At 48.6% G+C, this 26983-nt stretch overlaps 1 protein-coding gene across 1 annotated transcript in view; it reads left to right on the top strand.

Annotated features, from left to right (window-relative positions):
- ACSBG2 (acyl-CoA synthetase bubblegum family member 2) overlaps positions 1-15706 on the top strand; it is a 52647-nt gene extending 36941 nt beyond the window's left edge. Inside the window, exons 5-14 of the mRNA XM_012646125.1 lie at positions 504-624; positions 2731-2814; positions 4382-4531; positions 9445-9612; positions 10266-10447; positions 10555-10788; positions 12756-12973; positions 14160-14299; positions 14468-14714; positions 15633-15706. Coding sequence (XP_012501579.1) covers positions 504-624; positions 2731-2814; positions 4382-4531; positions 9445-9612; positions 10266-10447; positions 10555-10788; positions 12756-12973; positions 14160-14299; positions 14468-14714; positions 15633-15706 — 1618 coding nt within the window. The remainder of the gene's footprint in view (positions 1-503; positions 625-2730; positions 2815-4381; positions 4532-9444; positions 9613-10265; positions 10448-10554; positions 10789-12755; positions 12974-14159; positions 14300-14467; positions 14715-15632) is intronic.
- Positions 15707-26983: the final 11277 nt, after the last annotated feature.

Below are 26983 nucleotides of genomic sequence, written 5' to 3'. Positions count from 1 at the left end.
GGGCAAAAGACTTGAACAGAAATGTCACAAAGGAAAGTAGCCAATAAGCACTTGTAAAGATGCTCGATATCATCAGTCATTTGAGAAATGCAAATTAAAACCACAACCGGATGCCACCACCAAGAACAACAGGCTGTGAATAAAGGGCACAGGTGGCTGAGCTGAGGGTTCAAACCTAAGGGCTAATGATCACTTGCTGTGTAACCTTGAACAAGCAACTTCACTGCCCTCACCCTTGTTTTTTCTCATCTGTAAAATGGGGTGCTGTAAGTGTTCCATGACCTATTGTCACGACGACATCATAGGAGTTGCCATTCCCATCGTCATCATCATCATCTTTGTCATCTTCATCCCTGCTAAGTTGGGAAGGATGGGAAGCTGGTGGGGAGGCTACAAGCTCAGAACGTACCTGCAAACCTTTCCTCTCCCCTTTACCTTCCAAGCCATTCTCACCTTAAGGTGTGAGGTGAGAAAACACACCCAAATGTGTTTTCTTTTCCCAGGGGCCTTTGTGTTGGTATTTATGCCACCAACTCTGCCGAGGCTTGCCAATACGTCATCACTCACGCCAAGGTGAACATCTTGCTGGTTGAAAATGATCAACAGTTACAGAAAATCCTTTCGGTAAACCCCTACCCAGTACTGCTTGCCAGAGTCACCCGGGGACCTCAGGGCTCTGGTCAGGTGTCCTTGTGCTCCCAGGTAGACGCTAATGAAAAGGTGGGGTGGTGGGCTTTTCCCCATTCATGGGTTCAGCAAGAGTCCTCCACGACCACATTGGTGTATCTGGTGAAGCTGCATATTTGGGGAGCAAGGTGGGGTGGGAGAGTTTAATTTCCAATTCACATTAACTTAGTTTACTATTCGGCCTCCATTTTTAAAATGTCTTTAGGTATTATTTCATATGCATCCCACTACTGAATTTTTTTCTTTCTTTCTTTCTTTTTTCTTTTGTTTGAGACAGGGTCTCACTTTGTCACCTAGGCTAGGGTGCAGTGGCGTCATCACAGCTCACTGCAACCTCAAACTCCCGAGCTCAAGTGATTCTCCTGTCTCAGCCTCCCAAGTAGCTGGGACTACAAGCTGGTGCCATCACGCCTGGCTGATTTTTTTCTATTTTTTGTAGATATGGGGTCTCTCTATGTTGCTCAGGCTGGTCTTGAACTCCCGGCCTCAAGCCATTCTCCTGCCTCAGCCTCCCAAAGTGCTAGGATTACAGGCATGAGCCACTGAACCCAGCCTGATTATTTTTCTTTTAGAGGTTTGATTATTTCAGGCTTGTACTCCTCGTAATTTTCTTCATTTCTGAATGCCTTTGTCTTTCTCTTCTATTTCTCTCCTAAGTTCTACCAGTTCCTGTTTCACTTTTTCCTGGCATCATGCTCATTCCTGAGTTGCTTGTATGTTTGCTTTGTGTTCTTCCTTTCTAGCTGTGTTTGCTTCGTTACATTTTTACTTTTGTGTTGGAATACTGGGCTACAATTTTCTTTTGCTTTGTGGTGAAATTTTCAAGTGAGTTTTCTTCGTGTAATGTGAAATTTGGTTCCTTTCTTATTTTTTTTTTTCTTGTAGTATCTTGGTATGGATATCACAAAAACCTTTTCAATTTCTCACATGGGTTTGAATGAGCTGTTGTTTGCTGAATACAGCTTTTGGTAGGAGGATCCTAAGAGAAGGGGAGTCCTTGAGAACAGTGAACCTAGAGGACTAGATTCTTCCTTCAGCTCAAGACCCCTGAGACGGTTTCTCTAATACCCTGTTTCGCTACTCGGAGTCACAGATTTCTTCCCTTTCGAACATCCCTGTAGTTGAGATGTGTCTTGCCGTGGACGGCTTCCTCTAATCACTGTCACCCACGTTTCTCCACGTTTTAGCATCTCTGAAATCAGGGCACAGTTTTCAGACTCGATGAAATCCTACACATTGTGCTGCCAGAATCCTTTGATTCCTACTTCAGGAATTCAGGGAGGAATTCCTCATTCCTGACCTCCGGCCTGGAGTTTTTCAAACAATTACTCTTTAAAATGATGCTTCTGTGGTCCCATGTCATGCCTGTTTGTCCTAGGAGCAGAACATACCATGAGGTGGTGGGTGGTGAATGGGTGGGGTCCTTCTACTTCTTCTCTCTGGAAAATTCTTGTCCAGCTGCTAGACGGGCCTTTGTCATCTTTTCTCTCCGATGCACGCCAGAGGCATGGCTATCATCAGCACAACGGATGCTGTGAGTGACTTCTTCATTGGATTGGCTAAGAAATGTGATAGCGGCAGCCTCCTTCTTTGACACCTTATGGTCCTAGGTGTGTGGGTAGAAGGTTCTGAACCTGTCCAGGTTCCAGCCACCCTCGTGGAGGATTTTTGATGCCTGACTCCAGCTAAAAGGTTAGCTGCGTGGTGCAAGATCCTGAGAAAAGACTTCCTTTAGCTCACGAAGCACGATCCACAGTTCCGTGTAGCATGATTCGCTCTGAGACGTGTTGTCTCCCGGAGGCTGTCGTCTACATCCACCTTCAGCTGTCGGGAGGCTACAGATACAGGCCACAAACGACCCAGCGGTCCCAATGCCAGGTCGTTTTGCGTCAGTCAAGACTAAGAGCAACGTCCCACAGCAGGAGCAGGGGAAAGACAAGAGGCTGGAGTTGCTGCAGGAGAGACCTTAGGGCTCCCACCCAGCTGTATTCAGGCTTTCCCAGGGCCGAGTTGCCATGAGGCCCACAGAGAACTTTCTTTCAGATTCCACAGAGCAGACTGGGGACGCTAAAGGCGATCATCCAGTACAAGCTGCCAATGAAGGAGAACAATAACCACCTGTACTCTGTGAGTTTGGGATGTGGGTGCTCGGGCAAAGGGAGGGCGGGGCCTCGCAATGAAAGTGGGCGTGGCCTTTCCAGGGAAGTAGGAGGTGAGCAAGGGGAGGGGTGGGTTCTGGCAACAGAAGTGGGTGTGGCCTTTCAAAGCAAGTGGGAGGTGAGCAAAGGGAGAGGGCAGGGCCTCCCAAGTGGAGGGGGCACGGTGGTGAGCAAAGGAGAAAGCAGGGCTTTGTAAGGGAAATGGGTGCGGCCTTTCAAAGCAAGAAAGGTGAGCAAAGGGAGGGGGTGGAGCCTAGCAGAAGTGGGTGTGGCCTTCAAAGGAAGGGGGAAGTGAGCTAAGGGAGAGGTCGGGCCTGGTAATGCGGAAGTGGGTGGAGCCTTCGGGTCACTTTTTTTCTTTTCTAGCATGAAGGGACTAATTAATGGGAAGGCGTCTATACTGGTTATTTATTGCTGTGTAACAAATCACCCCCCAAACTGGTGGGTAAAAACGACAATCATTTTGTTACTCATTTTTTTGAGAACATTAAGGTAATTGAAAAATATACTGAAAAATTCAAAATTAGATGTGCTAAAACTCACATTATTTTAGGTTTCAATATTTTATTTATACCCATGCCATAATTTATTATAATTTTACTTCTCTGGCTTTAATAGATGCAAAGTCCTCCATTATATTTTTATTCAAACCATTACCACTTTAAAATATGTAAAAAATATCTACATAGGGGTCAGGTGTGGTGGCTCACGCCTGTAATCCCAGCACTCTGGGAGGCCAGGGCGGGAGGATCGCTTCAGGTCAGGAGTTTGAGACCAGCCTGAGCAAGAGCGAGACCCTGTCTCTACTAAAACAGAAAACATTAGCCGGGCGTGGTGGTGCACACCTGTAGTCCTAGCTACTTGGGAGGCTGAGGCAGGAGGATCGATCGCTTGAGCCCAGGAGTTGGAGGTTGCTATGAGCTATAATGCACTCTACCCAGGAGACAGAGTGAGACTCTGTCTCAACAATAAATAAATAAATAAATATTTTGTGTATATGTGAGCCAGAATTTACTATAATTTTACTTTCCTGGCTTTAACAGTTGCAACCTCATCAATACTACTTTTATTAAAACCACTGACCACTTAAAAATATGTAAAAATACGTACATAGGGGTGCAACTGTGTCCTTTTGCTGCAGTTTCCACTGTGGCCTGGAGCCAACAGCCCTGTTACAACCTGTCTCTATTTAAAATTGACTTACCATGTGCCAACTACCGTTCTGAGCACATTACACATATTAGCTCTCCTACTGCTCCTTTGAACAGCCTAAGGAGTTGGGTCTGAATTTTACAAATGAGGAAACTGAGGCATGGGGAGCTTAAGTGGTCTGTTCCAAAGTGACAGAGCAAGGAAGTGGCAGAGCTGGAAGCAAACACCTTAGGGCTTTTGTAAGAGGGACTCAGATGGGCACATCCTACGCCCTTTCTCATGCTGGGAATGGTGATTCAGGAAAGGCTGGAAGGACGAGGTCTGACTGCAGAAAGGGATTCCTGGCTGTCTCCTTATCCTCTGCTTGTCCTTTCTGTCCACAGTGGGATGACTTCATGGAACTTGGCAGTAGCATCCCGGACACCCAGCTGGAGCGGATCATTGAGAGCCAGAAGGCTAATCAATGCGCGGTGCTCATCTACACTTCGGGGACCACAGGCCACCCTAAGGGAGTAATGCTGAGTCATGACAACGTAAGCCACAGTCCCTTCACTCCAGAGTGCTGGCCTTCAGGCTGTTTCTGTTCCTGGCCTCCAGGGGCAGGGTGGCGTTTAGGGGTCTAGCACGCAGTGGCTCCTTCCCCAGTGGGCGCTAGAGAGTCGTGTGGTCGCTTCAAAGGGGGCAGCGTAGTGCAGGGGTTGACATCAACCAACTCTGGGCAGACCCGGGTCCAAAGCCTGGCTCTGTGATCTTGAGCGAGACATGTAACATCTCCGAGCTTCAGTTTCCTCATCTGTGAAATGGGAGTGATAGAACAGTCCCTGCCTCGTGGGTTGTTTTGAAGCTGAAACAAGTTAATATTTGTAGAGAGCTCAGAATCGTGTTGGATAATAAAATAAGTATGTGGACAACCAGTGTGTATGTTCTGTGCTTCAGGGAGAGGGATCCAACAGAAGTTGATTTTTTTTTTTTTGATTGCCCAAGGTCAGCTGCTTGTTGGAGACAAACTTACCCATGTATGGGCAGAGTCTGGAATGGATGCTAATTTAGATCACTCTTGTAAAAGAATGAGTGGAATGCAGGCTGCGTGACTCCATTTATTCAAAGCCCTAGAGGCCGGCGCGGTGGCCCACACCTGTACTCCCACTGCTCCGGGAGGCAGTGGCAGGAGGATTGCTTGAGGCCAGGAGTTCAAGAACAACCTGAACAACACAGCGAGACCCTGTTTCTACAAAAAAAAATTAGTCGGGCGTGGTGCCTATAGTCCCAGCTACTCAGGAGGCTGAGGCAGGAGGATCGCTTGAGGCCAGGAGTTCGAGGCTGCTGTGAGCTATGATTCCACCACTGCACTCCAGCCGGGGTGACAGAGCGAGACCCTGTCTCCAAAACAAAAATAAAATAAAACTCTAGAAAATGCAAACTCATGTAGAGTGACAAAAAGCAGGTGGGTGGTTGCCTGGAAAGGAGCAGGCAGAGACAGGGGGAAACATTTTTTGGGGAGTAGTTAATGGATACATTCACCATCGTAATGGTGGTGGTGGTTTCACGGGTGTAGACACATGTCACTATGTGTCAAACTGTCCACTTTAAATATATGCAGTTTATCACATGTCAGTTATACCTCAATAAAGCCTTTTTTTTAAATGAAAAGACAGTAACAGATAACATTTGTTGCATGCGCACTGCATGCCAGGGTTTTGTGGGTTTTGTGCTTAGTAAATCGTCTCTCTGAGTCCACCCATTTCCTCTGGCAGATGCTCTTCTACTGATGAGGAAACTGAAGCCCAGAGAGGGCTTGCATGCCCGAGGCCGCACAGCGAGCAACGTGACAGAGCCAGCACTGGAACCCAGGCAGGCGGGGCTCCGCAATCCACACTTTTACCCACACTGTAGATCCATGTGGGTAATGTATACAGAGGTCCAAAGATGCACCAGTGAACATCCAAAAGCCAGTTGCAGAACAGTACACAGGGCACAATGCAATTTTTGTTAAAAACTGAAAAATGACAGCAAGTGATAAGCACGTGTGTAAATTGCAAAAGCAAAAAAATGCCTGGCAGAGCATGCACCCAACAGACAATGAGGGCTCCTCTCTGTGAGTCAGAAAGATTGCTGTATTTTTTTTTTTAATTGCTTTTAGAGATGGGGTCTTGCTGTGTTGCCCAGGCTAGTGTGCAGTAGCTATTCACGGATGTGATCCTAGCTCACTGCAGCCTCAAACTCGTGGCCTCAAGCGATCCTCTTACTTCAGCCTCCCAAAGTGCTGGGACTACAAGCGTGAGCCACCACACCCGGCCTGGGTTTCTCATTTTAGCATGAATCTAAGCCGTTTCCAAACACTGTCTCCTTCTTACTGAATTCCCTTCCTCCTCCTGAATCTTAGCTCAAGACCTCTTGGAAGTTTTCTGATTCTTCTACAACTACTGTGTTACTCTCACACTACCTGTTTGAGCAAGATTAAGGTCTATAAGTAAATTGAAACCCAGCTTCCTGTATCACTGGATGCATTAATATATTTTCTATAATAACAAGGAAAGCAGGTGTCAAAAAATCATAGGAATAAAAAAAAAGTTCAGACATCACAGGACTCCTAAACTAGCCTGGACTCAATTGTAAGATGCAAGATACAGAAAAAGTATTTGGGGTCCAGCCCCCACCATTGTGTGCAGTCGCCTCTGCCCTATTCAGCCCCTCCTAACTTCACCCCCCATGGTCTGTCCTCCCCAGAGCAGCTACCAGGGGGCGCCTGTGAACACTGAGTCAGGTCCTGTCCCTCCTCTGCCCACAGCCCTCCATAGCTCCCACCTTACTCGAGGCCAAAGTCCAAGTCCTCTCCGAGGCCCACCAAGCCCTGCACAACCTGCCCCATTCCCTCCCTCCCCTTCCCTCCTCCCTTTATCCCCCTCCTCACTTTGCTCCAGCCACACAGGTCTCCTCATTGTGCCTCCAACATGCCAGGCGTGGTCCTGCCCCAGGCCTTTGCACGGGTTGTTCCCTCTGCAGGGAATTCTTTTCCCCAGATAACAACACATCTTGCTTACCTCCTTCGGGTCTCCATGCAAATATCGCCCCCTCAGTGAAGCCCTCCCTGACTTCCACCTTTGAAACAGCAAACAGCAATAAACCACCCCATTACCCCCCAATCCCCATTTTTTTCCTTCCCTGGCATTTCTGACACGGATATTGTATGTTCACTTGGTATATGTTCAAGAGCATCAGCTCCCCAAAGGCAGGGGCTGTTTTATTCACTATTGTATCTGCAGTCCTGGTGGGAAGGAAGACTTGATCCACTTTTGGGGAATGAGTGAAAGAAATTTGATTGCAAAGGATCCTCTCCTTATCCTGACTAGTGTTTATGCTTCTAGTGCATGTCTGGTGAGATATTCTCCTAGCATAGGGCTTATAAGCATAGACCCTGGAGTGAGACTGCCTGTGTTTGAATCCTAGCTCTCCCACCTGCTGGCCATGTGACCATGGGCAAATTCCTTAACTTTTCAGGGCCTCATTTTCCCTATCTTTAAAATCAGTACAAGAATGGTTCCTACCTCTTGGAGTTGCTATGCAGATTAAATTATTTAATATACTGGTCAGTTACGCTATTGCTGCCTAACAAAACACCCTAGGACTTAGCAGCTTAAAGCACCAACAGTGTATTCTTTCTGGGTCTGGAATTTGGACAGGGCTCAGCAGGGAGTTTCTTCTGCTCCCCACAGCATTAGCTGGGTTCACTCGGCTGCATTCAGCTGGTGCCTGGGCGGGGCTGGGGAGTTCAAGAAGGCTTCACTCACATGTCTGGTTCCTCAGTGCTCCTCCATGAAGGCTCTGTGTGGCTTGGGCTTCCTCACAGCATGATCGTTGAACTTCTTAGCATGGCAGCTGGCTCCTCCCAGAACAAGCACCCCCTCAGGCTAAGGCCGAGGTTACAGGTCTATTAAGGCTCAGTCCCAGAATTTACACAATATCACTTCTGCTCCATTCTGGTGGTCAAAATAAGTCACTGGACCAGCCCTGTTTCAAAGGAAAGAGAAATAGATTCCATCTCTGAATGGGAGGGGGTGGCAGAGAATTGGCAGCTGTCTTTAATCTACCACATACAAATTAAATGTTTACAAAAATGCCTGGCATATAGTAACCTACATCAAGGATAGCTATTAATATCATTTTTATCATCATCATCTTTATAGTAAGAAGGTAAAGAAAGCTAGCCCTATATTCTTACCATAGATCAACATCCCAAAGATAAACACATTTTAACATTAACCCCTCACCAAAACACCACGAGGTAAATTGTCCCCTTTTACAGATGAGGAAACTGAGGTTCAGACGGGGAAAATGATTTGGCCAAGGTCACAAGAGTCAGGATCTGAACCAGGAGTGTCTAAACGATTGTACATCACAGTCTACACATGCCAGGCCCCTTCCCTCAACAAATGAGTGCTGGGTTCCTTGGACCCCATGCTGTAAAGACAGACCCCATCCTGGATCTCAGGAAGACAGATAGGGAATGAACAAACAAAGCCATTCAGGTTGTGGTAAGTGGCACATGGAGACTTAGACAGACAGCAGCACCTTCAGCTGGGAGGTGTGAGATGGCCCTTCTAAGGAGGTGACTGACATTTGAGCTAAGACTTAACATTCAAGACGTATCCAGCCATGGTCGAGTGGGGGAAAAAAGGTGGAGGAACAACATTCGAAATAGAGGGAATAGCCAGTGCAAAGGTCCTGAGGCCAGGCCATGCCTACTGTATTAGAGGAACAGCCAGGAGGTCTGTGTGGCTGGATTAACAACTTAACCATGCACTACTAGGACACCAGTGAGAAATAGAGATGGTAAAATTATAGGGACACCAAAGCTTTATATTAATGTAATATCAAGGTATACATTAGAGAAAGAAAAACATGAATATGCTAATTGTTGGGGTGTTTATGTGATGGGATTATGGGTGTAGCCTTTTTGTTTGACAATATTGGTTCCGTGGTTTTATATTGGACTTGAGAATCCTCTGTTCTCCCACTTCACAGATGAGGAAATAGAGGCCATGAGGGATCTTAAGCAAATAGTCCAAGGTCTAACAAATGGTGGAGTCAGGATTTGACTCTGGGACTGTTACTGAATCCTTCAGTTTTCTTAGTTCCCAGGAAGATGTTCTGAATCTGTCGTTGGACCCAAGGGGGGTCTGCAAACCACCCCACCCCAAAGCTGCCCGCTGGGTCTTGTAGCTCTTCCTAGCCTTGGGCAAGTTAGTTAACCACACTGTGCCATCTGTAAAATGGGGAGAATTGTAGTCACTGACCCCTGGGTGTTATGATGGGAATTAAATGACTCCATGTTTGCAAGGTACCAGAACGGTGCCTGACACGTAGGAGGTGCCTGGTAAGTGCTTGCTAAATACACACACTCAAAATGGCCAAGGGCAAGGCACCCCGCTTGTCCTCTGTGTTCCAGATCACGTGGATGGCAGGGGCAGTGGCAAAGGAGTTCGAACTGGCCGAGAAGCAGGAGGTGGTGGTCAGCTACCTCCCCCTCAGCCACATTGCAGCGCAGATGTTGGACATCTGGATACCTATAAAGACGGGGGCGCTCACATTCTTTGCTCAGCCAGACGCTCTCAGGGTAAGACTGAGTGACGACTTGGGGCCCCGCTGCATCCTCAGGGTCGCCTGGGCGAGTGGATGGTTGTTCACTCATTTGACAAATGTTCTTGTGGGATCCCCAGGTCTGAGGGTGTTTTCTCTGCCCTCATCTTACGTTGCATAGAGCAGCATTAAAAACAGCTGAACACATTCTTTTAGTTTTTACCTTTATCCAAGTCAGGGCATCCATGGATGGTTGTGTACATTGAACACCGAACAACCCAGAACAGAGGTGGAAATCGTATTGAAAGTAGTGTGTGTACAAGTAATTTTTTTAAAAGTCAGTATTCCCAATCCAAAAAGCTCCAAAAACCAAGAGTTTTTAGCAGTAAAATCTGACCTAAATTTACACGACCGTAACTATGGTCTTCATTTTATCTCACTTATTGGGAACATATTCATATTTTACTGCAGAAATATTAATGCAATGAACTTTAGTGGGCTTTCCCAGATGCCACTGTAAGAGTCACACGACAGATGTAATATGCACTGTACTACCTTTCTGAAGGCCAGAGAATTCTAAACTCCAAACCACATCTGGCCCCAAGCAAAGGGATGTTCTCTCGCGCAGAGTTGGACATCTTTGGTCCACAGAAGCCACCGCTGTGTTTAACCCAGCTCTGTCCCCTGCAGGGCAGCTTGTTAAACACTCTGCAGGAGGTAAAGCCTACCATCTTCATGGGGGTGCCCCGAATTTGGGAGAAGATGCAAGACACGGTCAAGGAAAATAGTGCCAAGTTTCCCAGCTTGAGGAAGAAGGTGTTTTTATGGGCAAGATCCACGGGCATGCGGATCAACACGAAAAGGATGGTGGGGTAGGCGGAGGGTCCCGAGGGCTGGGAGGGAGGTGGGTGAGGAGGCCCGACCTCCTCCAGCTGGGTCTCATCGTCCCCTTTTGGACCTATGGCGTTCTTGTTCGCAGGAAACACGAGACCACCATGAGCTACCGCGTGGCTAAGAGGCTTGTGTTCAGCAAAGTCAAGAGCTCCCTGGGCTTGGATCGGTGCCACGTTTTCACCAGCACGGCTGCACCTCTCACCCAAGAGACCGCCGAGTTCTTTCTGAGCTTGGACATACCTGTGGGCGAGATATACGGGATGAGCGAGTGCTCTGGGTCCCACACGGTGTCCACACAAAGCACCTACAGGTTCCTAAGGTACTGGCCTCTGGGCAATCCCGGTCCTCCAGTCACACGACGTGCGGGTGGGCCGGCCTCTGGGCTGAGAATCCTGAGTTGCTCTCTCCGGAATGATCTCGGGTTGCCAGCCTCCAAGCCCCAGATCTTCCTTTCTCCCAGGCTCAGCTTACCCCAGGCTACAGGCTTGGAACCCAGTGATACTCAAACCCTAAGAAGACCAAAGGCGAGTTTGACTCTTGAGTCCGACCGCCATGTTCCTTTGCAGAATCTTCTGGTTGTGTCTCTCCCTGACCCCTTCCCTGCCACCAGATTGCAAGTCTGGCTTCCTGCTTGTGCTTGGGGCTCTCCAGTGATCCAGCTTCCAGCTGCCTTTCTCAAGACCCAGCCAAGGAAGCAAAAAATAAGCTAAATCTTCCTCATCTGGCAAAACCATCTCCTGCCTTTTTCTTTACCTCCCAGGGGACCTTAGCGCCTCAGTATCTCCCCCTCTCCACTCCATTATTCCAGCTGGATCTGTTTTCCGCACACCCCAAAGGCCCAACTATAGTTGTCTTTTTTTTTTTTAAACCAAAGAGTGGTCCTTCCCTAAAAATAAATGATGATGTCCCACCCCTAAAAGAAAGGTACAAATTTCAGCCTTTATCTTTAAATATTTTTTCCAATTAATAATACATGCACATGTCCAAAAAAAAAAAAAATCAATGGGGCCAAACACAGTGGCTCATGCCTGTAATCCCAGCACTTTCGGGGGGCCGAGTGGGGAGGATCACTTGAGCCCAGGAGTTCTGAGGCCAGCCTGGGCAACACAGTGAGACCCCATCTCTACAAAAAAATATAAGAAAATTAGCCAGACATGCTGGCACATGCCTGTAATCCTAGCTACTCGGGAGGCTGGGGAGGGAGGATCCCTTGAGCCCAGGAGTCCAAGGTTACAGTGAGCTATAATTGTGCCACTGTACTCCAGCCTGGGTGACAGAACTAGATCCTGTCTCAAAAAAAATGTTTTTTCCTCATACATTTAAAAGTTATCTGTGCTTCCTTTTAAATGAACTGACCATATTACCTGTCCATTTTAAAAATTAGATGATCAGTCCCTCTATTGTTGATTTGTTGGCACTCTTTACATATTAGGAAAATCAGCCCTTTGTCTTTCATATGAGTTACAAATACTTTACCCCCAGGTTTGTTGTTGGTATTTTGATTGTAGTTAAGGTGTTTTTTGCTGTGTAGAAATTTGTGACCTTTACATGGTTGAATTTATCAATCTTTTTTATGGCTTCTGGATTTTTCCACGTTCCTAGAAAGCCTTCAGTGGGAAAGTTGCAAGGAGGCTCTCTGTAAGTTCTGAATTTCTCAGGCCTGCCTTCTTTTTTCTTTTGCTAAGCGAGGGAATTCCTACATTTAACCCTAACACCCCTGGCCCTTCTAGCTGCCAATGAAAGAGAGATCTCAGCAACACAAGGAGAAAATGCTTCCTGGTCTGCATCCTAAAACTGCCCTCACGAATGTTATCTCCAGAAACAAGGAGTCTTTAAGAACCTAGGTTTTAAACAGTGCCATTCTGTTTTACGGAAGTAACTGTAACCTCTAAAGAGATTCTAATGGATCGTCTGTCTTAAAATCAGCTGTCCTGGTCATCGCATGGAGATTTACACATCCGTTTCGAAAAGGCGGGGAGGTTTTGTTGCTGTCCTTAAGCCAGAAGCCCTTTTTCCTTCTCTCATACATGTGGAGATTTAAACAAACAAAACCCCGGCCTACAACACTGCTGGGTTTCCCAGTTCACAAAGCGTTTGGGAACCTGACTCAGTAAATCAAACACTTCAGCCGACACCTCCTTATGTCCATGGGTCCTGCAGAGGGAGCAGTTCCAGCCGCACCAGCTGAGCAGGGGCGTTAAGAGCCTGGGCTACAGATCCAGACAGAGCTGGGTGGGCGACTTTGTCTCTCTGAGCCTCAGTTTCCCCACACCTGTCCCCTGGCAGCTGCGGTAAGCTCTTGACTGGGTGCAAGAACATGCTGCTCGAGCAGAACAAGGATGGCGTTGGGGAGGTCTGCGTCTGGGGCAGGCACGTCTTCATGGGCTACCTGGAGAGTGAGGCTGAAACGTTTGAGGTCTTCACTGAGGAAGGCTGGCTGCGCTCCGGGGATCTGGGCCAAGTGGACAACCACGGTTTCTTCTACATCACCGGCCGCATCAAAGGTACCGGGGGTTGGGGTTGGGGCGCTGGGCTCCGTTGGGGCCTCCTGCAAGGAGGCCCGCCCTGGCACACCAGCACACACAGGCCATAGTTTGCCAATCCCTGATGGAGAGCATTTGGCACTTTTTAACTCAAACCCATTAAAAAAAACAAAAAACTGTTGGCTCGACATAACTGAAACGTCCAAAAGGGCTTCAGGCATGGCTGGATCCAGGTGCCAAAATGACATCACAAGAACTTTCTTTATCCTTTTCTTACTGCGTTTTCCTCTGTGCTGGTGCTATTCTTAAAGGGGCTTTTCCCATTTGGTAGCAGGAAGGCTGCCAATGTCTAGGCTCACCTTTAACCCCCAAAGGCACTAGAGTGTGTTATTCCCAATATTTTTAGCAAAAGTTTGAGGCCTGACTCTCACTGGATCCTCTTGGGTCAAGATCCCCCTCAGAATGTAGGGCGTGAAGTATGCTGACTGGTCAGAGCTGGCCACATGCTCGCCCCTGAGTCCACCCCACCCAAACCACATACACTGAAGAGTGGAGGGTAGTTCCCTAAAGAAACATCAGGGTGCTCTGAGAAGGAGTTACACCATAGATGTCCACTGCACGATCATGTCGATCATTACTGCTGTGACAACCGCAGTGAAGGTGATTCTGGGAGATCCTGGGACAAGGTGGAGAGGGTTTGGGTGGGCCACAAACAGTCCAGCATCTCAGGATGAAAGAACCGTGACCGATGGGCCTGGGGCGGGAGGGGGCCGATTTCAGAGACTGGGAGAGATCACTTCAGGGCTTGCCAAAATTAGAGATGCTGCACACGTCCCTGCAGATGAGACTGGAATCTGACTCTGTTGGGGTTGGCAAGTGGTGGAAAAGGAAGAAACAGAGAGACAGCGTGTGGCCCAAAAGGTTTCACTGTCTTTAAAGGAAGACGTATTGGAGGAGCCCAGGGCACGGGGGGCTGGGAAACAGGCAAGGAATTATTAAGACGCCATCCAAGTGGGATGCACAAGACTTCAACCCTTGGTGTGATGTTGAAGCAGACAGGGGAAGAGGGGCATGTCCTCCTGTGTTTCTGGGGTTTTCTAGGTGAGTGTTGGCTTGGCCGTGCCAGCATCGGCCCTTCTGATCTCCAAGGGGGTGGGGGTTTTGCATGGTCCTGGCTGGACACGTACCGAGCCAAGCTCTGTTCCAGAACTCCTCATCACTGCCGGCGGTGAAAACGTGGCCCCCATTCCCATTGAGAACTTGGTGAAGAAGGAAATCCCCATCATCAGCAACGCCATGTTGGTGGGAGACAGGGCCAAGTTTCTGAGCATGTTGCTGACGCTGAAGGTGAGCGTGGGTTTGCTGTCCTCTGGGGAGTCTCTGTGGCTGGCCCCGCCCCAGCGTGGGGACGGTGCGCCTGTGGGGTTGAAGACCCACTTCTTGGTCTTCAGGGCCTGGGGGTGGGATGGGGGCTGGCCAGGGAGCATGCATGGTGACAGCGGTGACCTGGGGCAGTGTGATATGGATCCGGAGACTGGAGAACCTCTGGACCACCTGAACGTGGAGGCCATCAACTTTTGCCGGAAGCTGGGCAGCAAGGCCACCACTGTGACGGAGATCGTGAAGCTGCGGGACCCCCTGGTCTACACGGCCATCCAGCAAGGCATAGACTCTGTAAACGATAAGGCCATTTCCAATGTGCAGAAGATTCAGAAGTGGGTCATCTTGGAGAAGGACTTTTCCATCTATGGCGGAGAGCTAGGTGAATGGCCTTGGCACTGGGAGGCTGGTCCCTTGCTGGCATCTGGGGCCACATGGGCTCTAAGGAGAGGTGCCCATCAGGAAAGATTTCAGAATTCCAGAGGGAAAAAGAAGGAAAAAAAGGAGAGGTGCCCTTTCCTTGGGGGTCATAGGGTCCCTGGGACCAGCCAGGGATTGGGAGACAGATGCTGCCACCTCTAGCTAACTTGCTCCCAGCTACCCCTGACCACACACACACACAGTCCCCTCACTCCAGGACAGCCATGTCCCCCTACTCTGGGAACAAAATCCATACTCTTTATCTCTTTCCCACTGTTCCTGAGGCTCTCTGGGCATAGTCCAACCACAGGGCCTTTGCACCTGCTGGTTCCTCTGCCTGGAATGCCACTCCCCCTCACTTCCTTGCCTGGATGGTTCATTCTAATTGTCCAGGTCTCACCCTACCAGCCACTTTCCCAGAGCAGCCTTCCCTGACGATGCTGGCTAGAGTGGCTCACTAACACCCTTAAAATATCACCCATATAGCTTGCCATCACCCCCTATTCTACTAGCTTGTCTTCTTGCCTCCAGAATGCATCAGAATCTGAAATTATTCTCTGTATGAGTCTGTCTCTCTCCCCCACCCCATGAGGGAAGGGCTCACTCCAGAGTGGGGTTCCTGAGTTCTATCAAAGTCCTTTCTTTGGGGGCCTGGTCCGTATCAGGGGCTTTCCACCAGCTCACAGAATCCTCATCACAGCCCAGGGACGCCATCGTGTGTTGCTTTCCCCATACACCGATGGCGAAAGCAACACATTCAGGAAGTTGATGGCAGCGCGTCACCCAGCCCAGCCCCAGGACACTGTTGCCTGGACATGCACGCGGCATGTGGAGTTTCCTTTCCTCTCCACAACTCAACTGATCTCTCCTTTCTCGATAGGTCCAACGACCAAACTTAAGAGACATTTCATAATCCACAAGCACAGACGGCTAATCGATGCCTTCTACCACTGACTGCTTGGTGGAGCTGCTCTTGGCTGTCCTGATGGTGAGCTTCAGTTGCTTGGCTTTGCTAGGCTGTGCGCTGAATGAGTCCAGCAGAGAGCTTCTCTGTGTGGCGGGCAGGTCCGTGAGCGGAATTGCAGAGGCTCGACTCACGCTCTCTTTACCAAGGTCATGGTAGGGCATGCAAACTCCTCCACGGTTAGCCATTCGTGTGGGTAGCTCTGCTTCCTGCCTTTTCCACTTGACTCTAGGAGGTAGGGGGCAACCTCCCATCCAGAACCAGAGATTTTCATCAAACACACAAATGTTTCACTGTGGCTTATTTGGAGGTCTTTTCTCAGCAACCTTGGCGGGGGAGTTCTACTTGCCAGGAACCCAAGGAATGAGGTGTGTTGGCTGATTACGGGGATTCCACTCACCCGCCATTTCTCCTCTCCTTTCCTGCAAGACGTGCACAAGGAGCCTCCACGACACCATAAATTGCTGCTACGTTTGTATTTTTGTTTTTGTTTTTTTGGTAATTCAGCTAGATGCATGGTGCAGGCGTAGAGTAGAAGACATCTTCACTTGTCCTAAGAACCACCTGTAACCTTTTCGTGGGCAAACTGTTCTCTTCTGATGCCCCCAGCCAGCCGATCTGCATTAGGAATAGTTTCCTAGGGTTTGCGTAACGGAGTACCACAGCCTGGGTGGGGTTCAACAACAATTTATTGTCTCACAGTTGTGGAGGCTAAAAGTGTGGGATCGAGGTGCTGGCTGGGTTGGTTCCTTCCGATGGCTGTAAGGGAAGGATTCATTCCAGACCTCTCTCCTTGGCTTCTACCTGTGTCTGTTCACGTCGTCTTCCCTCCAGGCATGTCTCTGTGATCAAATTTCTCTTTTTGTAATGACACCACACCAGTCGTATTAGGTTAGGGCCCACCCTAATGACCCCATTTTAACTTCTGTAATGACCGTATCTCCAAATGAGGTCACATGCTGTATAGGTACTGAGGGTTAGGACTTCAACATATGAATTTTGGAGGGAACACAACTGAACCCGTCACACAGCCACGTCCGTTGTCCTTTGTTCATTCTTAACTGGTTTAACTCTTCCGCACCTTCCTGTGTCGGTGGCTTGTGGGTGGGCCCAGCAGTTCAACACATCACACTTATAATTCCCCTGTCTTCTGCAAGACTTCAATTCCGCTTTGCAGTTGAGTGACAGATGATTAGACATTGATATAGGGGCGGGAGACAGACTCTACACCAGTGCTGTCCAAGATGACAGCCACTGGCCACCACATGTCCTGTCCAAAGCAAGATGTGCTGTAAGTGTAAAACACACACTGGATTTCAAAGGCCCAGTCCAAAAGAAAAAATAGAACATAAAATATCACAACAATATTTTAAAATCTTGATTACAGGTTGAGATGGTATTTTGGACGTGCTGGATAAAATATATTATTAAAAATTAATTTTACCAGTTCTCTTTTTAATGTGAATACCAGAAACTTTTATTTATTTATTTTTTGAGACAGAGTCTTGCTTTGTTGCCTGGGTTAGAGTCAGTGCCGTGGCATCAGCCTAGCTCGCAGCAACCTCAAACTCCTGACCTCAAGCGATCCTCCCAGCTCAGCCTCCCAGAGTGCTAGGATTACAGGCGTGAGCCACCGCGCCCGGCCAGAAAATTTTAAATTGTACAGATGACTCAAGTGATCGTTCTTTTGGATAGCGCCACTCCAAAGCTCATTGTGGAGGGATTCTTGCGCGAGAGCCAATTTATAAATGGGTCAGTTCACTTGGGAATATTTTCACTGTATGGTAACTGTAGGATCTCAGAGAAGACCCTACATATTACAAGGACGCCCACAGGATAACCTGCTTCTCCTCTCTCCAGCCTCCAGCAGGAAGACCCTATTGCCCCAGGTGAATTGCTGCTCTCTCTCCTGTTTTCAAGGAGCTGAATTCCCTCTTGGTGAGCTTCTTGACTGTTCACCTGTTGAAGAGGTGCCCCAGCAGAACCTGCCATGCCTTTCAAAGCAATAAGATCACCATAGATCCTTCTATGAAACTTCAAGGCATGACCCCAGGAAAGCCTCCTGGGAGGTCTACGAAGAACCATCTGTTTCAGGAGAAAGATCTGACCTTGTGGGATTCAACTGAAGTTTTTTTTTTTCTCCCCAGAGGACTTAATGAGACATTAGAAAGAAAAAGCCCTCACAAGTTTGAAGAACTGGGTGGGCCGCAAAACCCACTCACCTGCCTGAAAGCGACTTGGACACTCTTCCAATAAGTTCTGATAATAAAGCATGTCAGTGTCCCGTGTCTTGATTTATGGCCAGATATGAACATTTTGTCCTTTGTTCAGGGTGATGGGGACAGGCCCAGGCTCTGAAATCAGTTCTGGGTTCACATTCTGACCAGCTGTGTGTGAGTACAACCTTCTGAGGCTCAGAGGTTTTTAATCTGGAAAATACAAGGTGGCCATTAAAGCTTACTGAGATAAAGTACAGGGAGCATAGAGTCCAACTCCAGAAAACCCTTGCTACGAGTTCAGGTTATCATCACAGTAGGTCTTGGTTCACTCAAAAGTCAAGGTATGACTCTCGACCAATTCTATCGTTAGGGATGAGTTTCGCTGTTGTAGCAAAGTCCAAAATAACAGCAACTTAAGAGGAGACAGTTTATTCCTCTCCTGGCCAACAGTCCATTATAAGCAGATCAAAGCTGATACGGCGTATCCACAGTTTGTCCTGAAAGAATATCAGTGGGTGGGAAGGGGAGGGTGGGGGAGGAAACCTCTCCCAGCCCAGAGATGGACAGTGCATCAGAACAGGAGAAACAAAACTCTCAGTGTCCCTTAAGGTGCTAGACACCCAGAGGCAGCCCAGAGCCCCTTTTGAGTTTCATTTTTAAAACATAAAATTATAATAATAAATATACCACAAAGGAATCGAGGCATTCTCTTTGCAAAAACAATTTAATGTAATACATATAAGGGTAGTGTCACGTGTGATGGCCCTCCGCAAACATTCGGTGGGCTTTTATTTTTTAATATATAAGTACAGTCAATTTTCATTATTTGCTGATTCTGTATTTGCCAATTCACCTGCTTGTTAAAATGTATAACCCCCAAATCAGTAATCATGGTGCTTTCGAGGTCGTTCCCGGACGTGCACAAAACAGCGAAAAATCTGAATGGCCAACGTGTGCATTCCCAGCTGAGGCTGAGCAAAGCGACACTCTGTCATCTTGTCTCAGCTCTCATGCTGTGAACATATGTCCTTTTCTAGGTATATTTACTACCATGTTTTCCAAATTTTTATGTTTTTTCTTTTTTTTTTTTTTAGCAAACCTTTACAATTTTATCTGTAACTATCTTGAACAATTTTTGGTCAATGTAATTCTAGTTTATAGATTGTTTCTATTGTGGGTGTGATTTTCCCCCCTTTAAAATTTTCTAAGTGGTTAATGTTGGTACATGGGAATGCTGCTGATTTTTGTATGTTAATATTGTATCTAGACACCTTACTGCTGACCTATTTCTCAAAAAGTCTAGGCTTTTTGCACAGACGAGCGTATCTTTTGCAAATATTTCTTCACTTCCTTTTCAATACTGATTCCTCATCAAGGAAATACAAATGGTCAATTATATTGTCAAGAAAAAAAAAAAAGCTCAACCTCAGTAGAGGAATCTATGATTCTCATCTTGACCTCGCTGTTTTATTAATAGCTGTTCTTTGAGAAATGACAAGAAGATACTACAGAGAGACTTTTTAAATTTATTTTTTAAACTGTGGTAAAATATACATAAAATTTGTCATTTTAGCCACTTTTTAGTATACATTTCAATGGCGTTAAGTACACTCAGTGTTGTGCAACCATTGCCACCATGTATCTCCAGAACCTTTTTCTTCTTTCCAAACTGCAACTCTGTACCCATTAAACAACTCCCCATTCCTTCCTTCCCTCACAACCACCATTCTACTGTCTCTTGAATTTTACTACTTCTCCACCTTATGAATGGAATCACAGACAATTTGTCTTTCTGTGACTGGCTTATTTCACTTAGCATAATGTCTTCAAGGTTCATCCATGTTGTAGCATGTGTCAGAATGTCCTTCCTTTTTCAGGCGGAATAGTCTTTCTCATATGCATCTCCCACATTTTATTTATCCGTCCGTCAATGGGCCTGGGCACTTGGGTTGCTTCCACCTTTGGGCTACTGTGAATCGCACTGCTATGAACGTGGGTGTACAAATGTTAATATCTCTTCAAGCCCCTGCTTTCAGTTCTCTGGGGCATATACGAAGAAGTGGAACTGCTGGATAATATGGTCATTCTATTTTTTTTTTTTTTTTTGAAGAACCAGAAAGGCTTTTAAATGATTTCTTAGTTCGTCAATCTCAACAATATCCAACAATATTTGAAAATGTCACTATAGACACATTTGGGAGACTATTTATTCTATGTACAGACTATGCCTGGGGGGCAAATGAGTTCATAAACCCTCAGGCACAGTGACTCAGAGTGACTCTAACTTGACCTTTTGGGAGCCCAGCGCTCTGCTTCCTTGGTCTCTGTGAGGCCACATCTTCATCTGCCTCCTCCACCCTGAAATTCTTCTTCAGCCTCCCTTGTGAACTCTCACTCAAAGCCAAAAATGCAGTGACTCTGGAGTCCCTTCGGCTGACACATTTAATCCCAAGACTTTGCCCCCAGCTCCTCCCTGGGGACTGTCACCTTGGAAATCACTGGTTTGTGGGGTCAGTGAATAGCCTTCTTGGGTGGACCCCCTCCTTGTCCTCCAAAACAAGCCTCTTCAGAGGGACAGAGGGCTCTGTCCCCATGATGACTCTGGGCTGCAGAATCCAGTGATGTCACAAGAGTGGGTCACAGGCAAGAACATTCTGGATGTCCAGTCTGGAGACCATTGTGCCCCTGTGGCTAGAATGGGAGCAGTGACAAAGCTGATAAAAGGAAGCTGGAGCTAGGACTGGGCACTGTCCTCCCAATGACAGAGAGGGGTGAAAATGTGTTCTGGGTGGGAGGAAGGGTGGGTGTGTGGGGCCCAGATATTTCAGTTCCTCCCAGAGATGAACCAGGCTGCACACCCAGTGGGGGATGGGTACCAGAAAACAATTCTTTTTTGTTGTTGTTGTTGTTGTTGAGACAGACTCTTGCTCTTCTGCCTCGGCTAGAGTGCCATGGCATCAGCCTAGTTCACAGCAACCTCAAACTCCTGGGCTGAAGTGATCCTCCTGCCTCAGCCTCCCGAGTAGCTGGGACTACAGGGGCTCACCACCACGCCTGGCTACTTTTTCTATTTTTAGTAGAGATGGGGTCTCGCTCTTGCTCAGGCTGGTCTCAAACTCCTGAGCTCAAGCGATCCTCCCACCTCAGCCTCCCAGAGTGCAAGGACTACAAGCTGAGCCACCGCGCCCCGCCCAGAAAACGATTCTTCGCTAACACCTTTCTTGTTTCATTTCCTTCTATGCTTCTCCCTCCTTTCTTTGCCTGGTCAACTTCTATCCCTTGTTCAGGGCCACCTTCCCAGGCCATCCCTATGACTAAGTGGGAACCCCGCGCCTCCCAGCTAGACGCTCCCAGCCCTCTACCCACTGTAATTGTGTTTGAGTATCTGTCTGTCCAGCGCCAGCAAACTGGATGCCCCCGGACAGTGAGAAGGGAAGCAAAGAAACTGTGGACACCATGCCCTCCAAAAAGGCTCGGAGTGCTCGGAAGGGTGCTGATCACTCAGAAAACACCACAGGTAGGGGCTCCTTGGGCCCTGGGTGAGGCTGGTGGTGTTCCCCCAGAGACTGTTTGAGGGTGAGGGTCTGGCCACGGGTGGCTCAGGCAGGGTTGGGATGTCCCTTTAGAAAAGACTTCACTGAAGGAGCCTCGCGGAGGGCACTGTCTCTCTGCCAGGACGCTGGCCTGCGTGCACGGGGTGGCAGGTGGTCAGCAGGTGCCTGGTCCCTGGGAGGGGGCTCACAGGAGGGACCCTGGGCCCGTAGCTGAGCTGTGTGCTTGCTGGAAGGTTTCCTCCTGAACCTTCTCTAGGCCAGCGCGCCTGACTGTCCACCTGGCTCTGAATCCTTTTCTGCGTCTCCCTATCCCTCTTTCCCTCTTCCCTTCCCTCCCCGCCCGCCCGGGGGTCGCGGCTGCCGCCGACCCCGCCTGCCCGCAGGCCCCAGCTACTGGACGTCGGAGCGCAATGGCGAGGTGCGGCTGCGGCAGCACGAGGACGCGTTCGACGACCGGACGCCACTCACCGTGCACGACATGGTCATGGATGCGGCCATCAGGTACACCAACTACATCGCGCTGGGCTCCAAGCACAACAACACCTGGCACCTGCTCACCTACATCGAGTACTACGAGCAATGCCGGCAGGCCGCCAAAGCCTTCCTCAAGGTACAGCGAGGCGGTCTGCGCTTGCGCGCCTCTCTTGCCACCCCCCCCTTCGTGCGCCTGCGCGACACGATACCCTCCCCTCCTTCTGCGCCTGCGCGCCGTTCTAGGCACCGCCTCCTGCGCCTGCGCGCCGCTCTGAAACCCCGCCCCCTCATACGCTTGTGCGCCTCTCGCGTTCTGCGTGCAGCTCCAGGCCCCGCCCTCCACACGCCGCCGTCTCCTGCGCCTGCGCAGCGTTACTTTCTTCCCGCCTTCTCGGAAGTTGTTTGGGAGCCAGAGATTAAAAACTGGAGTTTTGCTTCTATACCACAGTTCAAAAAAGAAAAGAAGATTTTTGAAAAGCTGGAGGCTTATGACGTCAGTTTGAATCCCAGCCCAGCCATTAGCTGCGTGTTCTTGCACAAATTATTGTGCTTCTCCGTGCCTCAGTTTCCCCATATGTAGAACAGAAATTTTTATATATGAAATATGTATCTTTATCTAAACATATTGTGTAAAATGTGTTAAAATATATATTTTATGCATGTATATGTAAAATACATCCTATATATGAATTTTATACATTTTATACTTTGAGATTTCATATAAAATATTTTCTATTAAAACATGTAAATGTATAAAATTTTAATGTAAAACATATTATCCCATATGAACTTTTTAGTATGTAAATATATAAAAAATAGCACCTAGTGCACAGATTTGGTGTATGGATTCCGTGAGTTGATGCACATCAAGCAGCTTAGCACACACGAAGCACCACGTCGGCATTAGCTATCACTATTACGGTGGTCGTCACTGTGTCTCTTCCCCAGTGGCATTTCTTAGAACGGTCTTTCCTTACTGCGCTCATTTCCCAAAACTTCCTCCTCCCTCTCTCTTTTAACATTTTGTGCCCAGCCTTCACTGCCACCTGGTACCATGGTCGTTTCTTTGTTTAAGAAGTCAGGCAGCCAGACTGCCTTGTTCTAGCGGAGCACCAGCCGTCTGGTGTTTGTTGAATGAATGAATGCCCATTTTACAGATTAGGAAAGGGGATAAGAGACCTCAAGAGACTTGCCCAAGTCAACACAGTAAGTCAATTAGGCACTAGGTAGACAGTGGTCAGTAACCTAGAGGAACCTAAGGCAGGGAGGAGGGTCAGCAGAGCCAGGTGTGAAGGTTAAAATTTTAAAATATGGCGGCCAAGGACAGCCTTGCTGAGAGAGTGACATTTCGACAAAGATTTAAACAAGGCGAGGGAGAGAGAGTCATAGGGAGATCTGGGGGAAGGGTGTTGCAGGTCAAGGGAACAGCCCCTGCAAAGGCCCTGAGGCAGGATCGTGCCTGGCATGTGGGAGGCACAGTGAGGAGGTCCGTGTGGCTGGAGCAGAGTGAGGAGGGAGGGAGAGGAAGGAAGGGAGGACGGAGAGGGGATGGGGCAGGTCGTGCAGGCCCTTGTGGGCTGCAGGGAAGACTTGGGCTTTTCCCCCCAGAGGTAGGTGGGAGCCATGGAGGGCTCTGGGCACAGGAGAGACCAGACCTGACTTAGGTGCTCACAGGTGCCCTCTGGTAGCTTATTCAGAGAGGACAGACTGGATAGCAACAGACCAGTTGAGACTGAGATGAAAATAGTTTGGACCAGGTGGTAGCAGGAGAGGGGGGTGAGAAGTGATTCTGAAGGCAGAGCTCACAGGATTTCCTGGGTGTCGCAGAAAATGAGACTAACCAAGGTTTCTAGCCCGTGCAACTTGAAGCATGGAGCTGCCATTGACTGAGATTGTGGAAGGTCGGGGCGGAGTGGGGAAGCAGGTTTGGGGGTGGGGCGTAACGTCACCAATCCCACGTGGGCTGTGTTGGGTTTGAGATGCCTGTTAGAAGAGAAACAAGGGGTGGGTAGTTGTACCCGAGAGTCTGGGAAAGGCCCCGCCCAATGGCCTCACCTGTTCTGCCACAACGAGCGAGTGGAACCGAGACATGCACCATCTTGAGTGGTCGCGTCGATCCAGGCATTGGCAAAATGATCACATGCGTAGGCAGAGTTTGAGCCATCCCAATATTTTATCTAATAAAAGCGAAACAAGGAAAACCCAACAACCAGAACCCACCTAAGTATCAACCAATAAGGAGGATGGTTAAGTCATGACATCTCTATACTGCACAACGATATAGAGGTGTCATATTTGACATCGTAGAGAGTATTTAAAGACGGGGAAACATAACCGAGACGGACGATTTTTGTGAACAAAGTCAGGCTGTCATAACATAGGCCTAGATGGTATTGCCCTGACTTTGTCAAATATTTATGTGCAAAAGTGTCAGGCAGGCATTTTGTTTGTATTTTCTTGGTACGTCTCAATCTCGGTGCTATTGGCCTTCGGGGCTCGATCCTTCTTGGTGGCATCGCTGCTGGGAAGCCCTGCTCTAGATGAATACGTGGTAGCCCGTGAGGGGAGGAGGGGTTATTTTATCAGAGGCGGAAAAAAAGGCCAAACGGTCAAGAGAGAAAAGGGAGCCCAAGGCTGAGGCTCCTGAGCAGGCTGGGGGGGGGGTGGCAGCCGAGCCTCTCAGCACCTCACGAGGGCCTCCCTCTCCAGCTGGGTCTGGAGCGCTTCCACGGCGTGGGCATCATGGGACTGAACTCAGAGGAGTGGGTCATCGCCAGCATTGGCGCCATCATGGCAGGGTAAGGTCTCTCCCTGGAGTGCATCGAGGCCACAAGCCCACCTTCTCTTGAGACGTTTGGGGTGTCACAGAAGAATCCCCAGGAAGGGAGCTCTGACCACAGCTCCACTTGCATCTGTGCTCACTGGTGTTTGTCAACAGCTCAGTCCTAAGCATAGCCCAGATTACCCTTCCTGGCATTCTCTAGCCGGCGAACTCATATACATCCTGTGAAGCCCAGCTCCCATAGCCCCTCCTCCAGAAAGCCTTCCCCACTTATCAGGGCTGTCTAGTGCTAAGCCGTCCCTCCACCCATCCAGAGCATTGGGGAACCCCTTAATGAGGGCATGGCCCAGGCCAGGGCTGTCCCTGAGTCCCCCGTTCAAACAGAGGTGGGTGTCGGGGACTCCCAGGAACCTTGCCATTCCCTGAAGGACTCACGCAGCAAGTCCTGACTTCCTGCATTCTTGCTTCCAGAGGCTTCTCTGTAGATATGTTGTCCACCAACACCCCAAAAGCCTGCCAGATCGTTGCCGAAAACGCGGAGATGGACATCTTTGTGGTGGATAATGACAAGCAGCTACAGAAGGTCATGCAGGTAGTGACACTCCAGCCTTTGGGAGCCAGGAGGGCCTGGTGGGGAGGGGACGGGTTTAGGCAAAGGCATGGTCCTGCCCCAGGACCTTTGCATGGGCTGTGCCCTCTGCCTGGAACTCTCTTCCCACAGATACTTCCATAGCTCACTCCCTCACCTTCCTCCGGTCTCTGCTTGAATGTCATCTTGCCCGTAAGAATGTCCTGGAGCACCCTCTCTAAAAGTGCCACCTTCCAACTCCTCCCCCAGCTATCCGGATTCCCATTTTCGTTTCTCTCTGTCTCACTGAACCCTGTGCTAGCTGATTCTAACATTTGCTTATCCATTTCCATTATCGTGTGTTGAACCGCCCACCCCCAAGGACATAAACTCCACAAAGGCAGGGAGTATTGTCTGACTTGCTCACTGCTGGGTCCCCAGCACCTAGAGCAGGGCCCAGCATGTAGTAGGTGCTCACTGAACAGCTGGTGAATGCATGAACGAGCGCCATGTGCCACTGTCAGAGCCAGCCCGTGATGCCCAAGGGTGCCACAGAATCACATATATATGTATTTTTTTTTTTTTTTTTTTGAGACAGGGTCTTGCTCTGCCACCCAGGCTGGAGTGTAGTGGCATCATTGTAGCTCACGGCAGCCTCAAATTCCTGGCCTTAAGCAATCCTCCCGAGTAGCTGGGACTACAGACACGCGCCACCACGCCGACTAATTTTTTTATTTTTTGTAGAGATGGGGTCCCGCTCTTGCTCAGGCTGATCTCGAACTCCTGGCCTCAAGCGATCCTCCCACCTCAGCCTCCCAGAGTGCTGGGATCACAGGCATCAGCCACCTCGCCTGGCTCGAGTCATATTTTAAAAGCATTTTGGGGTCACTTTTTTCCAAGAAAACTCTGGACATGAATGTGAAATCTCCCTGATTTTTATGTGTGGACAACTAGATTAAAAAAAAATTGGGGAACAAACCACAAAAAGACAAAAAGCTAATTTAAAAATGGGCAAAGGGCTTGCATAGACATGTCTCCAAAGGAGACAGCCACATGGCCAATGAACACGTGAGAAGATGTGCAATGTCATTCGTCACCAGGGAAATACGAATCCAGAGTTCCACGAGATCCCACTTCACACACAGTAGGATGGCTAGAATCAAAGAGGCAGATCATAGCAAGTGTTGTCGAGGATGCGGAGAAACTAGAACCTGTGTGCGTGGCTGGTGGGCATGAACCATGGTGCAGCCACCGTGGAAAACAGTCTGGCAGTTCCCCAAAAAGTTAAACCTAGAATACCCACAGAACCCAGCCATAACACTCCTAGAGAGAATTAAAAACAGGCGTTCAAACAAAATCCTGGTACACAAATATTCACAGCAGCATGATTCACAATCACCCGTAAGTGGAAACAACCCAAATATTCATCGGAGGATGAATGGATAAGCCAAATGTGGTCTGTCCATGCCGTGGAATATCATTCAGCTATAAAAAGGAGTGAAGCTCTGATCCAGGCTGCCAAGTGGATTTTCTAAAGTCGCTCAGTGAAATAAACTGGACACAAAAGGCCACAGGCCGTGATTCTACTTACAGGAAATCATCAGAGTATGTAAATCCACAAAAAAGAGAGCAGATTCGTGGTTGCCAGGGGCTGGGGGAGGGCAACGACT

The sequence above is a fragment of the Propithecus coquereli genome, unplaced genomic scaffold (assembly GCF_000956105.1).
Source record: "Propithecus coquereli isolate 6110/MARCELLA unplaced genomic scaffold, Pcoq_1.0 Scaffold241, whole genome shotgun sequence".
Lineage (NCBI taxonomy): Eukaryota > Metazoa > Chordata > Mammalia > Primates > Indriidae > Propithecus > Propithecus coquereli.
This window is presented reverse-complemented; position numbering and strand designations above follow the sequence as displayed.